Source organism: Coenobita brevimanus, chromosome 71 (assembly GCF_032717465.1).
Source record: "Coenobita brevimanus isolate Jiangsu-jjx chromosome 71, ASM3271746v2, whole genome shotgun sequence".
Lineage (NCBI taxonomy): Eukaryota > Metazoa > Arthropoda > Malacostraca > Decapoda > Coenobitidae > Coenobita > Coenobita brevimanus.
This window is the reverse complement of record NC_137024.1, coordinates 454,787-470,644: the sequence shown is the minus strand read 5'-3', so window position 1 is coordinate 470,644 and position 15,858 is coordinate 454,787. Positions and strand designations below refer to the sequence as shown.

The 15,858-nt window shown below is 43.5% G+C and overlaps 1 protein-coding gene across 1 annotated transcript in view; it reads left to right on the top strand.

Annotated features, from left to right (window-relative positions):
* LOC145406606 (uncharacterized) overlaps positions 1-15,858 on the top strand; it is a 118,544-nt gene that overhangs the window by 37,057 nt on the left and 65,629 nt on the right. The window contains exons 9-10 of the mRNA XM_080277681.1: positions 9,172-9,475; positions 9,773-10,147. Of these exons, the coding sequence (XP_080133807.1) occupies positions 9,172-9,475; positions 9,773-10,147 (679 nt within the window). The remainder of the gene's footprint in view (positions 1-9,171; positions 9,476-9,772; positions 10,148-15,858) is intronic.

Genomic DNA, 15,858 nt, shown 5'->3' with positions numbered 1-15,858 from the left:
TACTCCCCCGGTTCCTATTCCTGGCAGTACTTTTCATAGATCCCCTTCTTCAAATGACTCTGCCCTCCTTGCCTGCAGTGATGTCCCCTTTGAACCTCTTCCCGTTTATTCTATCCCTCATACTTCTGCTTGTCTTTACCTAATTGTATTTACCTAATTGTAATATACAGGAAATGAGCTACGCTCGTGGGGTCCCGTCTCTGTTTCTCAATAAGTCAAATTTAGCTTTAAACTCGTTTAAGTTTTTAGAATGGACGATCTCTTTGTCCAGGCTATTCCACAGGTCTGTACATCTATAAGGAAAACTACTGTATATTTCTTGATATCCTTCAAGCAGCTTGGTTTCTTCAGTTTCATTCTGTGTCCTCTTGTTACTCTCTTAACCCATAAAAACAGATCTTCTTTGTCAATTTTATCTACTCTCACCATGGTCCTGAACACTGCAATCGTGTCGCCTCTCTTTCTCCTTTCTTCTAAGGAAGGCAAATCCAGCTTTTCCAGCCTCTCTCTTTACAACAGATCTGCCAGACTGGGGACCATTTTGGTTGCTGTTCTTTGTATTCTTTCAATCTTGTTTATATCTTTCTTTTTGTGTGGGGACCACACTACTGCTTCATATTCTAACCTGGGGCGAATCATGGCCACTATCAATTTTTTCATCATCTCCTTATCCATATAATGAAAAGCTACTCTTATATTAGTCAGGAGTTTATACGTCTCTCTAACTGCCTTGTTAGTGTGTTTTTCAGACCAGCTGTCCTGGACCAGCACTCCCAAATCTTTCTCTTTTCTCACTTTTGTGATTGGTTCGTTACCCATCAAATAATTCAATGATGGCCTCTTGGTACTTTTACCCATTTCCAATATTTTACATTTCTTTGCATTGAATTTCATTTCCCACTTCCGGCTTCAATCGTGTATCCTATCCAGATCCTCCTGCAGCATTTTACAATCCTCCTTAACCTGTACCTTCCTCAAGATCTTTGCATCATCAGCAAACAGACTTGCATAACTGTTCACTCCATCTACCATATCATTTACATAAATCAGGAACATTACTGGCGCCAACACCGAGCCCTGTGGGACTCCTCTTGTTACTCCTCCATCCTCATTTTTCTGTCTCTCAGAAAGTCTCTCATCCATTCGAGGAGGTTCCCCTTCAGTCCTCCTATATGCTCTAGTTTCCACATTAGTCTCTTATGGGGTACCTTGTCGAAGGCCTTCTCCAATTCTAAATTCACACGATCCACCTAACCATCTCTCTCCTGTAGCACGTCAATCGCTCTTGAATAAAAACTCAACAGGTTGGAAACACATGACCTTCCACTTCTAAATCCAAACTGGCTATCATTCAAAATATTCATCTCTTCTGGATATTTCATCCATCTATCTTTCAGAATTCTTTCGGACAATTTTGCGACCATGCTGGTTAGGGACACTGGTCTATAATTCAGGGGTTCTTCCCTGTTTCTTCCCTTATAAATCGGTACCACATTTGCCCTCATCCAATCTTGAGGCACTTTCCCCTCTTCCAGGGAACACACAATTAAACTGTGAATCTTGGCCGCCGGTTGTTTTCTGCATTCCTTCAGTACCCAATTAGAGATTCCATCTGGTCCTGGGGCTTTCCTTACATCTTGAGTTTCCAGTAATTTATACACTTCCTGTACTTCCACTTTTATGTCTTTTATCACTACATTTCTAGTCACTCCCTCCCCCTCCACAAACTCCTTTTCATTAGTGAAAACTGATTGGAAACATTTGTTCATTATTTCTGCTTGCATTGCCACAACTTTATTGACCTCTCCTTCTACTTTCAATATGGTGATTCCTTCCTTTTGTTTCAGTTTGCCATTGACAAATCTATAAACAGTTTGGGTTCATCCTTACATTTATCTATTATACCTTTTTCAAAATTCCTTTCTTCCTCTCTACGTATTCTTGTGTATTCATTTCTAGTTCTTTTATGTTCTTCCTCTGTTCTGTTGTTACCTCCCTTTCTCCAGTTGTTCCACGCTGTGTCTCTTCCTTTTTTTGCTATCATATACCTTTTATTAAACCACTCTTTTTTCTTGTTTTCTTTCCCCTTTACTCCTGGCACAAATTTTCCACTCCCAAATTATAGAGGCCTAAAAAGTATCCCACTTCCTCTGTATCTCTCGTTTCTCTGAATTTTCTCCAATCTGCATTTTCGAAATATTTTCTCAATCCTGTAAAGTTTGCTTTCCCAAAGTTGTATCTTCCCTGCCTATAAAACTCATCTCTTGGCTCCACATTCCCTGTTATCATCTGGATCTCAATGACCACATGATCACTTTTTCCAATAGGACACAAATATTTCAAGGATTCTGTTACATCGGGTTCTTTGGTAAACAGTAAGTCTAGTCTTGCTGGTGTGTCCTTACCTTGGAACCGTATCTCTTCTTTGACCCATTGCATCATCACAGTGTTCATTGTTATGTTTATTAATATAGTGCCCCACGAATCTTTGCTGCCTCCTGAGTCCCATTCCTCCCAGTTCACCTCTTTACAGTTGAAGTCACCCATTAAAATTATATTATTGCCTTTCTCAATCATTTTCTGTAAATAACTAGCCATGTCTGAGAACATTTCCTGGTATTCATCATCATTCCATGCTCTTGTCTTAGGGGGAACATACACTACTGTACTGCCATATCTCTCTTGCTATTCTCTCCAGCTCGTAATTTCATATTTATCACTTCGGCCCTGCCTTCTCCCATTTCCACGGTACTTACATTTATGTTGTTCTTCACTGCTATCATCACTCCTCCTCCGGTTTTTTTCTTTTCTGTCTCTTCTCCACAGTTTGTATTTACCATCTTCCATATGAACATCAATATCTTCTCTTAATTTGGTCACTACAAAGCATGTAACATCAGTTTCATGTACCCTTAAAAAATCGTTGATTTTTAGCCTTGCTGATATTAAACCATCAATGTTAGTATATGCCACCTTCCAGTTATTTTTGATGTTTTTTATACCCTCTTTTCTCCTTCTCTCTGCCGGTACCACTTCCTTAATTTCTGATCCATGACTCTCCAATAAAACACTGTCTTTTCTTCCTTTGTTCTCTGTTTGTTTTATACCTTTGCTTCCCTTACTAACTCCCTTATTTTAGCTCTATCTTCCTCATTTGCATCTCTCCTTATCCAAACATTTTTGAAGCCTTCCTTGTCTGATAATTTCCATGTTCTACTGATAATTTCGTTTACTGTTGCCTGAGACTTAAACGTTACCTTCAGTGGCCTTGCGCCTCCTTCCTCGTACTTTCCTAACCTAAACACCTCTTCAATCTCTTCTTGAGCTTCGTTGTTTTCCTCCATGACTACTGATATTATTTCTTTAACTTTACTCAGTTCTTCTCTTTCTCTTTCTGATCTTAATGTCGTATGTTTTTCTTTAACTCCTGAAATTATTACACATTTTTTCTTATCTACTACATCACTAACTAAAGATTCTTTACTTCTCAGCACCCTAACCACTTCCCTCTCTATCTTTTCCTTTCTTTGTTGTTCTATAATCTCTTTCAAAGTTACATTTACTTCCCGAATTTTCTTCCACCCCTTATGTTGTTCCTTGATTTCTTTAATGTGCTTGTCCTGTATTCTTGATTTGGATTCATACTCATCTAGTTTGCTTTTCATCCTGTCTTTTTCTTCTTCCAACCTCTTATTCTCTCTCTTAAGCTGTTTTATTTCATTTGAGGCTGATTCATTGCTCACTTTTAAGTCAGTAACTTCTCCTTCTTGTTCGTCACTACGTGTACAAATTTTTTCCAGTTTAATTCGCAGACTTTTGATCTCGTTTTCCTGCTCTATAGTCTGTTCCTGTAACTCTTTAATTACTGCCCTTACCTTTTTTATCTCCTGGACATTCCTCTCCGCTGTTTTCTCTGCACCTGCTATTCTTGTTTGGTTCAACTTTATACTTCTATTTGCCACATGCTTTTCAGAAAAGCCCTCAAACTCTCTCTTGCCGATTGTAAACAATGCACCGTCCCTTTCTGCCATGAGTCAACCATATGGAGACTTTATATTTTCACTGTATCTTGTTCTTTTTATGACCAAAACCACATTTTTTTTAACTACTGTCCGACGGGACCACCACTCACGCACTCATTAACATAATCACAGATAGGCTGGTCTTCTTTTCGTCACTGATTCAGCGATTATTTCCCCACGATCCAGGAAGAGCTCCGTCTCTGTCGGCGACCTGTGTGTAAGTCTCCATCAGTGGATCACTGTTAGCTCTAGCTATATCTTACCTTTTGTCCCTCTCCATTTTCTAAACTTTGCCTCATCCCTTCATTCCCTTCCTCCTCCAGTTCTTCTTCTTGATGACTTCAGTTGCTGGGGTGACTGTGATCACCACCAGAGGATGCTTATTAGAACAATTTCTTAATTGCCAAGATCATTTTATCCTTAACACTGGCACCCTTACTCACTTTGATCTCCTTGCTCATTCCCTCTCATGTTTGGATCTGTCCCTTTGTGTACCTTCAGTTTCTCACAGTATTCATTGGTTGATATCAGAAGATGATCATTTTAGTGATCACTTCCCCATCAAACTCTCTCTTGCCACTTACTGTCCTCTCCCTCGTCCCCCTCCCATTGGCAGCTCCATGCTGCTGACTGGGAGTTGTTTTCTTCCACTACAGTGCCCACTCTTCCTCTCCACAAGATATGTTGTCCTTCTCCCTTGTCCAGGCTTTAAGCGCTACTCTTGTCACCATTCCCCATGATACACGATCATCTGCTGCCAAACGTGTTTCCTGGTGAACTACTCCTTGTTCACGATCTCCCCGTGTGAGATGTGCCGGCTGGAAAAGTTTTCATCATTTTTTTTTTTTTTTTTTTCCAACTCTGGGCAAAGGCTTCAGGACCTATATCTCGGGGGCAGTAGCCTATCCCAAGGCCCAGTAGTCCTCCTACACCTCCACATGTCACCACTTTGGCGCTAACACCCACCGTCCATATTGAATACATGCTAGGGCTGTCTCATACAGGACTGGTGTATTGGTAATAGCGGGGGTATTTTTACGACATATTGGCGGGTCATCTGGTAGATCAGGAAAGTCTGCTTTTTATGAAATTCAAATCCTTAAACTGTTCCATGCCCCAGTCGGGATTCGATCCTGGGTCCATCAGGACTGCAGGCCACCTCTCTACCGATTAAGCCACCGCCTCCCCCCAGTCCACCCTGATTGGATTCATAGCCTCTTCATATTTCATCGAGCTTCTCCAGCCTTCCATCGTGCCATCCGTCAGGGTCAACATTCTAGTTGGAGAGACTGTTTCTTCTGTTTCTGTAATTACGCCTGTGGGAGCAGTTTGGTCCCGACTTTGTAGAATATCTGTCTATCTATCTGTCTATTGCCAGACGCCTCAATCCCGTAAGGGGTGGCCACGAACAAATAGCCTCCATGTTGCCCTGTCCCCCGCCATTTCACTGCCCTGCTCCTACTCACACCCTCCCCTCTCAGATATCTCTCTACTCCATCCCTCCATCTCATCCTTGGCCTCCCCCTCCCTCTCCCCCCCTCCTCCTCACTCACATACACTGTCCTTGTCAGTCTCTCACTCTTGTAGAATATCAGGCAGACATGTTCCACCCCAAGCCCCAGTTCCTCATACCAATGGCCAGTCTGTGGCTGATGCTTCCTTAGCTGCAGATGCTTTGGGCAATTATTTTAGTCTTATTAGTAGTGAGTCTCATTTTTCCAGAATTTCAGCACCTTAAATCTGATTCTGAATCTATACCAATTTCGTTTACATTGTCAGCTAAGGGAGTTCTTAACACTCCCTTCTCTCTTTATGAAATGTCGTTTTCTTTTAAATCCTGTAAAAATACAAGTGAATGACATGATGGTGTTCATCACACTGTGTTAAAACATCTCTCCCCACAAGCCACATCCTTTCTCTTTGCCCTTTATAATAGTTTTTGGACTGAAAGTTTGGTTGGTATATAATGATCATCCTCCTGTTTCATAAACTTGGTAAACCTGGACACCATCCTCAAGATTACTGTCTCATAACCCTGACTAGCTGTTTATGCTAACTGCTTGAATACTTGACTCATGTGGCACCTTGAATCCTGTAGTCTTCTTTACCCCCGTACAGTTTGGGTATTGCAAAGCATGCAGCACCTTATATCCTCTTCTCAAACTCAAATATTTTATTCACTCTGCTTTTTCACTCTGCCAGCCAGTTTTTGCCGTCTTTCTGTATTTAGAAAAGGCCTGCGATACCACATGGAGGTATCATATTCTTCATTGTCTTTGTTTCCTTGGTCTGCATGGTAACATCAATGTTTTTCTTCAAAATTTTCTTTCTCTCCGAACCTTTCTCGTCCGTCTAACAGACCACCTTTCTTGTGCCTTTCCCCAACATGTCGGTGTCCCCTGAGGCTGCATCCTTTTTTTTTTATAACTATAAATGGCAGTGCCTTTTCTCTACCCCATTCTGTTTCACCCTCTCTATATGTCGATGATTTAGCTATCTGTGCTGCAAATTCAGAGCTTCCTTGGCTCCAATCCCTTTTTCGGTCTGCCATTGATGTTGCCTCCGCATGGGCTGCTACTCATGGTTGTCAATTTTTCTACCTCTAAGTCCTGTGTAGTAACGTTTGCTTGTTCACGAACCATACCACAACCTTTTCTGTACTTATATAATATCCCTCTTCCCAACCAATCCCCTGCCACATTTCTTGGCCTCATGTTTGACTCTTGGTTATATTAGAATGCACATATTTCTTCCCTCAAGTTTTCAACCATTCATTTTCTTCGTTTGTTGCCAACGCTCTCCCACCTTTCATGAGGTGCTGATCACTTCTTCGTCTTCACTGTCTTTATTCTTTCCAGACTCGTTTATGATTGCTAAGTCTGTTCTTCTGCCTCTACTCACTCTCTTTCAAAACTAGGTTTTGTTCATCGTACTGGTCTTCTTTTAGTCAGTGTGCTTTTCGGTTGACTCCTGCTCTCTTTGTGCCAAATTAGGCATTTCCCCCCTCTCTTACTGTTGTTCTTTTCTCACTATCAGGTCCTATACACATCTCCTTCAGTTTCCTGTAAATAAGTAACTCCATCCTCCTAGCCTTCTCCAACGCATTTTTCACCTGGTCTCCCATCTCCTTTTTCAGTTCCCCCTTTGGGTCCCCATCCTTCTTCAGTCTGTTGATTTTGTCTTTCCTTCTATTCTTCCAGTTTCCTCCTGCTGTGGTCTGCCATTCTTTTTTCCCTCGTTCTAAGTCTACTTCCCCCAGATACCTTTTGCTTCCTTTTTCTTGAACATATGTCCTGTCACTCCTCTACCACTTATATATTTACTGATGGCTCTAAATTTTGTCATGGTATTGGGTTTACTGTTGTGCTCCTTGACTCCTCCTTCCAAAGTACACATCCCTCCATTGCAAGTATCCTTACTGCAGAACCATATTCTGTTCTTTTTGCTCTGAAGTCTTTTCTTAGGTTCTCTCCCCCCACCTTTGTTATGTTCTCTGATTCTCTCAGTGCACTCACTCCCTTAAACACCATGCCATCTTCTCATCCTTTAATCACCCAAATTCAAGAGTGGCTGTTCCACCTTTCTGTTAGAAAAAAGTCAGTTTGCTTTTGCTGGGTTCCTAACCATATTGGGATTATAGGTAATGAACCAGCTGACTGACTGGCATACTCTGCTACTTTTTCCTCTAGGTCCTTCCTCTGCCCCATTCCTGCCTTTGATTGTTTCTCTCTTCTAACCCATTTCTTCCTTGATCATTGGAAATATTTGTGGAACCAGCAGGTTCACCACAAACTTCATAGTGTTAAACCCTCTGTTCTTCCCTGGCACACATCAAACCACCCCAGTCATCGATGGGAGACTCCATGCTCGCTTTTACTTGGGTCATTTTTGCTTAACTCATGGTCATTTGATGAGCCATGGCCCTCAGTCTGTGTCCCTACACTGTAACTGCTTTATGACTATCAGTCATCATTGTCTTGATTGCCCGTCTACACTCCAACAACGTCTTGCAGCTTTCCCCTTCCTTTTCTCACTACGTCAGCCCCCAGAACTTACTGATTTCCTAGGTGGCTATCCCACTGTTTCTGTTTCTAATATTGTCATACATTTAATATAATTGTTTACCCTGCTCCCTTCTACCTTAGTGCTTTATATCCATATTATGGCATGGTACTAGTTCTGCACTATTCCTTCCTTCCATGACATGAGAGGCACACAGTCCTGCAGAGCAGCCTGTGCCAGTTCACAACATCCCTGTCGTTAGAGCCTCACAACACTCCCAGGAATATAAGTCACTACATAAACATTAACAGACCCGCTTCAACAGCATCCTACCTCTGGACACTCCGACACTAACATTGAACTAACACCAACATACCCATTTCATGTGCAGGGCAATACAACACCTCAGTCAGAGCACTGAACTACAATCCTCCCTTCCTGACATCCACCCATCTACAGTATCCTTAAATAGAGGTGACTGAGTTCACCTAACAAGGCATGGTTCAGGACATCACCCAGTCCTTTTTACTTATCAGCTTATACTGGGTTGGGTTGAACCATATGTGACACGTACCCAGCTTGCATAACAGGCTCAAACAACATAACTCACTTATTGGAGCACTGCACAACACATATCACACAACAACACTGACATAACATGAACAGTGTAGGAAACTTATGGGGCAGTTCCATAGGGGCAATTTCTTACCTACTGTACTGTCGATGGGTCTGCCGGGCCAGACTGACTGGGGTTTTGCATCAGCAATAAAACCGTAAACAACAATGATAGTATCTTTATTATAAAGGCTTTGGAAATCTATGACATTATATAACCTAAAGTGCCTTTTAAATAAGTTCTATGAATGATATTTGTCTGCAGTGATTTATAGTGGAGTTTGTGTTTTTTCAAGTGGTTGTGCAGTTTATGTTGGTTTTGAGCAAGGTTTGGTTAAAAATATCTCCCAGAGGACCAGCCATAGGCTCCCTGGCAGTGTACTCCCACTGAATCCATTATAATGTATTCATGTAGCAATAATTTGATTGATGATACCGTGCAGTTATTTGGAATATAACCTTATCATTATGTCAGGGATACCTGTAATGCAGTTATAAATACAATAGTAGACCATAAGTGTATGCTTTACAGGACTTGACAGCCAAGGCAACTGCTGATTTTGCCTCACCAACCAGTTCACCCAGCCGGCCAGTGGCCACCAGTGCCTCAGCACCAACCAGTTCAACCAGCCAATCAGTAACCACCAGTCCCCCAGCCCTCGTCCCTCCCCCCCCTCCCCCTCCCCCACCATCAGATCCAGGTGTGCTGCCCTCAGCCCCAGCCAGCATGACCACTGCCCCCCCACCCCCACCACCCCCTGCACTGCCCGCTCTGCATGCATCACCCACACATGGCATGCCTTCCCCTCCCACACCCACACATTCAACAGTGCCTAGTATAGCCCATCACCCTCCATCTCCTCCTGATCTACTGGCTGCACCTACACCACCACCACCTCCTCCTCCTCCTCCTCCTCCTCTTCCTCCTCCTCCCCCTTTTACACATCCTGGAATGGGTGGTCCTCCACCACCACCACCACCTCTGCCTCCACCTTTAGGGGTTGGAGTACCTCTTCCTCCTCCTCTTTCACTTCCAGGAATAGGAGTTCCTCCCCCACCTCCACTTCCATCCATAGCAGTGGGAGGACCTCCCCCACCACCACCACCACCACCACCACCACCTCCTCCTCCAGGCATGGGAGGGCCTCCACCACCACCTCCATTACCTCTTATGGGAGGACCTCCTCCTCCCCCTCCATTACCAGGGGTGGGAGTTCCTCCACCTCCACCTCCACCTCCAGGAATGGGAGGGCCTCCACCTCCACCTCCAATTCCAGGTATGGGAGGGCCTCCACCTCCCCCTCCTCCTCCTGGGATGGGTGGGCCTCCACCTCCCCCTCCACCTCCAGGAATGGGTGGGCCTTTACCTCCAGGGATGGGTGGGCCTCCACCTCCGCCACCAGTGCCAGGCACCGGTCCTCCTCCACCTCCTCCACTAGGAGGGATGAGAGGTCCCACTCCTTTCCCGGCCCCACCACCAGGTGGCTGGAATGCTGCGCGTCCTGCTGGTATGTGTATGTACCCTTGGTAATACAACCACACCACATATCCCCATACTACACCTCACCATACCTTTTTATTCCACACAACACACACACTTGCCATGCCGCACTCACCTCATTACTGTATATCTCTCCACACCACACTACACACACTCATTCCCTGCAACATCTCACCTCATCTCATCATACCTGTTTGTACCTCACCACACAGCTCACACTGTACCATACAGCATAATAAGTACACACAATGTTGAGAGTCCAGATGGTAATTTTCCCACTTATACAGCACCATATTGCAAGAGATTCTTTGTTAAATCTTTGTGTAATGATATAAAATAACATTTTCGGAGAAGTCATTTTCTTAGGTCAGCAAGTTTTAAGTTCAGAGATGGGCACCACAATCTAAAATTCAACTCCACATTCGCAATTCGACAGCCTCTGACCCTTACCTTCCATTACAGCAATTCTGCAATAAACTTGGAATGTGCAGCTCTGCTACTTCATTATCACAACCACAATCCACTTTCACAATTTTCAATACGAAGTGTACAAACGGGGAGTAAATCAGTTGGTAATGTAGTGTATTATTGTATTTATAATCAATTTATGACATTAATATCCCACAGTGACACTCAGTCGCTGTGACCCTCACTACTCACTAGTGACTCCATTCATAACGTCACTCGGACCACTTCTCAGAGTCCTAACTGACTCAGAAGTTCAAGTTCACACTTGTGACACTTGACACATCTTCACACCCATACATCACAACTCTGCATGATTAGCAATGCGTGCCACAGAATTTACTGCCATTCTGGCTTGTAGTATATCGTATCGTATCGAATCAAATAATTTCTCCTGGTATCGCCCATCCCTACTGCTAACTGGCGCAGTGATGCCTCACTTGTACTGCTGCTGGCCGGGAATCCTGTTCAAGCTTGATGTTCATGAGTCATGCTGTAGCCTGTACTAACCGACACCGACTGCCATGTGGGAGATTGTGGACAGGATTGTGATTGTGGAAGTACTTCCGCAATGCAATACCGCAAGTTTCGGATGAGCTTGCCGCAATTGCAATTCTACAACTGAAATAATGCGGTCTGCTATTGCGGAAATTGCGGATTGCGGAAATGATTGCGGAGGTGCCCAGCTCTATTTACCTTACTCATGAATTTTACATTCAGAATATTAAGTGGTGTCTTAGTAGAGTGGAGCTACTAAATAATGATGATATTAAAATAGTAAACAAAAAACATCAGTATTGTTGTTGATTTTGTTGTTGTCCCAGGTTCATCTGTACATGAACCTGGTGGACTGCGGGAAGCTGGCTGCTTCATCTGGGCATTCTCAGAGATCTTTAGCTTAGGTTATGATGAGAGATTGTCTGCCAGAGATCTTGAGCTTAGGTTATGATGAAAGATTGTCTGTGTTGTGGTAGTGTGGTGCCTGAGGTAAGTAAGTGTGTTGTGGTGTGGGACACTGCATTACAGTGAGGGCATAGTGGATTGTTTGTGAGTTGTATTTTGTGTTGGTATTGAAGCAGGGAAGAGGGATGGCCACATCATAGAGTGGCTGGGTGCACTTGTGTCTCTTTGGGAAGGGAGCTTCAAACTGTTGGGGGGGTCATGAACGATTCTGTTTGGATGGTTGTGATGGCTGTGTTAGTGTATATGCTGGTATTTGTGAAATGCACCTTTTTTTTTACCCAAGTATATTTGTTGACTTTATATAGGCACCTCAAGTGAGGGGTTCACCACATTCAGCTCATGTAAATAAGATGGAGTCCAAGGGTTTTCATATTATCAATTCCCTTCCATTTGCTGACTCCCTTCAGCATCACTCTGTTGAAGTAAGTCAGGATATCAGAGTGTTTCTGGTTATGCATATTTACAAACCTCCACAGCTTGATACGCCTTCATTGTTATATTTCAGTTACCACTAGACAGTTTTATTCAGTTTAGGAAAGACCCTTTGTACTTAAGGGGTTAGAAATAGTCTCCAGTATAACCTCATCATGTTGACACCTTGCTTACTCAGATAAATTTTTAACTCTTAAAGGAGACCTGTCATAATGAAATGTGATATCAGTAATGATTTTAACAAAGGTCATTGAAATCCCCTGCTTCTGTACCAACTGTTTTAATATTATGTTGGATTTTGGTAGAAGTTTATTAGCTACTGCAGTTGTTGTTACTGTTGCTCAGTCTTGGCCTGCCTGACCCAGCAGACCCATTGACTGCAGGTAAGTAACTGTCCCATAGTTCCCTACATCATTAACTTTATGTCTGTGTCATAGTGTGATATGTGTTGTGCAGTGGTCCATCATGTGAGTTATGTTGTGTAGCCTCTTCTACAAGACGGGTACATGTTATCTGTTTGAGGATGCTGCTATTAGAATAAAACTTGTATTTTTACTTACCCAGTTGACCCTGAAAGTCTATCAGTGGAGTTCAGATACATCCTGTATAGTAGCCTAGACTCAGGCCCCTACACCTTTAATGGGATAAGACCGTGTGGGATTGACTTTTATCATTTTAATGCAGTGCATACATGTACAGTGGGGACAAAATTTAGCCTGCAATTCCACTGCATCTGTATCTGTATCACGCTTAGGGAATGTTGGTCAATTTCCTCAGATGCAATATATCAAAGAGCATCATCTATGGGCAAACACAGCTATCAGGCATCTCTCAGATTAGGATTGTTAGCCAGCAAAGGAAAGTCTGTCTATCTATCTATCTATTGCCAGACGCCTTAATCCCATACATGGTGGCCACGAACAAATCGCCTCCACGTCACCCTGTCCCCCATCATGTCACTGCCCTGCTCCCAGTTCACACCCCCCTCTCTCATATACCTCTCCACTCCATCCCTTCATCTCAATCTTGACCTTCCCCTCCCTCTCTCCCCCTCCACCTCACTCACATACCCTCCTTGTCAGTCTCTCACTCTCCGTCCTCTCCATATGGCCAAACCACCTCAATATGTTTCTCCTAACACTTCCTATCACATCCACATCCACACCACAAAGCTCCTTGACAACCTCATTTGTCAGTCTGTCTGCCCATGTGACTCCACAGGCTTCTCTTAAATAACTCATTTCCACTGCTTTCACTCTTGACTTGTGTCCCTCCAACAACGTGCAAGCTTCACTTCCATATGTTAGAGTTGGTGTCACAATACTGTCATGTAATAACTTTTTCACTTCTGTGCTCACTTCCCTGTTTCTTATCACTGCCTTCAAGGAACCAGCAACCTTTCTTCCTTGTTGTACCCTTTCAAGCACTTCACCCTCCACACTTCCATCCTTACTTATCACACTACCCAAGTACTTAAACATACTCACATTTTCCATTTCCTCATCATCCAACTTCACTGTACATTCACTGACTTCACCTCTCTCAAAGACCATAACTTTACTCTTCCCTACATTCACCTTTAGATTCCGTTTCTTACACACTTTCCCAAACTCCTCCACCAAGCCTTGCAGCTCCCCTTTGTCTTTACTTAACAACACAGTATCATCTGCAAACAACAGTACAGGTAGTTTCCAAACACTGCCCTCTCTCATCAGGGCCACTCCATCATCCACTGCCCTACCTTGTATCTCTTGTATAACCCCATCCATGTACAGAAAGGAAAGTGACCAATAGAAAACATGAAACACCAAGGAAATTTTTATCTCAAACTGCACAATATGAGTTTTTGTGTTTGAGTATGAAAATTTTCTTCAGATTTTGATGTTGACTACACCATATTTGCAGACTTGACTTTATGTCTTTTGCTGCCCTATATCATGAAGTACTTTTTCATGTGGTAACTTTTCATTAAGTGAGTTGTTAGTGAACTAAGTGAATTTTTCTCTTTGAAAGTTGGTTTGAAACAGGGATGTGTCATGTCTCCATGGTTGTTCAATCTGTACATGGATGGGGTAATAAAAGAGGTACAAGGTAGAGTAGTGGATGTTGGAGTGGCCCTGGTGAGAGAGGATAGTGTTTGGAAACTCCCTGTATTGTTGTTTGCAGATGATACTGTGTTGTTGAGTGAAGACGAAGGGGAGCTGCAAGGTTTGGTGGATGAGTTTGAGAGAGTGTGTAAGAAACGGAATCTAAAGGTGAATGTAGGGAAGAGTAAAGTGATGGTCTTTGAGAGAGGTGAAGTCAGTGAATGTACAGCGAGGTTGGATGGTGAGGAATTGGAAAATGTGAGTACGTTTAAGTACTTGGGTAGTGTGATGAGTAAGGATGGAGGTTTGGAGGGTGAAGTGCTTGAACGGGTACAGCAGGGAAGAAAGGTTGCTGGTTCTTTGAAAGCAGTGATAAGAAACAGGGAAGTGAAAAAGTTACCACATGACAGTATTGTGATACCAACTCTAACGTACGGAAGTGAAGCTTGGACGTTGTTGGAAGGACACAAGTCAAGAGTGAGAGCAGTGGAAATGAGTTATTTAAGAGGAGCCTGTGGAGTCACATGGAGAGACAGGCTGATGAATGAGGATATAAAGGAGTGTTGTGGTGTGGATGTGGATGTGATAGGAAGTGTTATGAGGAAAAACACTGAGGTGGTTTGGCCATGTGGAGAGGATGGAGGGTGAAAGACTGACGAAGAGAGTGTATGTGAGTGAGGTGGAGAGGGGAAGAGGGAGGGGGAGGCCGAGGATGAGATGGAGGGATGGGGTGGAGAGGTATATGAGAGAGGGGGGTGTGAGTTGGGAGCAGGGCAGTGAAATGGTGGGGGACAGGGTGACGTGGAGGCATCCACCCGGGAACCAAACGTCCCTCATATTTTCCTGCACTCCATTGTGAGAATGACCCTGATCCAACCCTGGTGAGGTGCTGTCTGTGACATGGTGAAATGGGATCTATAAAAAGCCCACATTGCTTAGAGACAAAGCAGGGATCCTCTCTTTGGCTCAGTGGTAACATGTGCGCGTATCAAGCACGAGGGCCCAAGGTCGAATCTCGGCCAGGACAGTGTGATTAATTTGTTAAGTTTCAGTTTGGATATTACATTGGTTGGCAGTGGTGTGGGATGTGAGGTGAGGCTTAGTGGGCAATGATGGTGTTGGTTAGCTTACAGTGTTCTAGTCCTTACATCCCAGGGATGAGCTGTCCGGTGTGGTCTGCAGTCCCCAGTGGTGGCCTCCAATGCTACTCTACTGTGTGTTCGAAACTTACCAAATTAATCACCGAGGGAAGAAAAGAGTGATGTAATGGGGTCTATAAAAAGCCTGCGTTGCATAGAGGAAGAGCGTTGATCCTCTCTTTGGCTCAATGGTAACGTGTGAGTGTATCAAGCGCGAGGGCCTGCTGTTGAATCTCAGCTGGGGCAGTGTGATTAATTTCTTAAGTTTCAGGTTGGTTATTACAATGGAGGTGTCAGATCCCTACGCAGTGTGTATGTACTGTACTGTACAGTACTTGTAGAATGGTCCTGCAGCAGTTGCTTACCTGTAGTTGATGTGTCTATTTGGCTAGGCAGACTAGGATTAAGCAACAACATATATCATAGGTGAACATACACCCAGGCTCATAAGCTGTATATGAGTCAAAACATGTACAGTACAGTGCTGCTGCAGGAGGCTTATCAGTCTGTTGCCCACAGCTTAAATCATAAATCCAGTGCATCTAGCTGAATGACCTGAAACAATCTCTTATCTCTTTCAATTCAGTGGTATATTTCTTATGTAATCTTGTCACTTCCAGATGATTTCATTT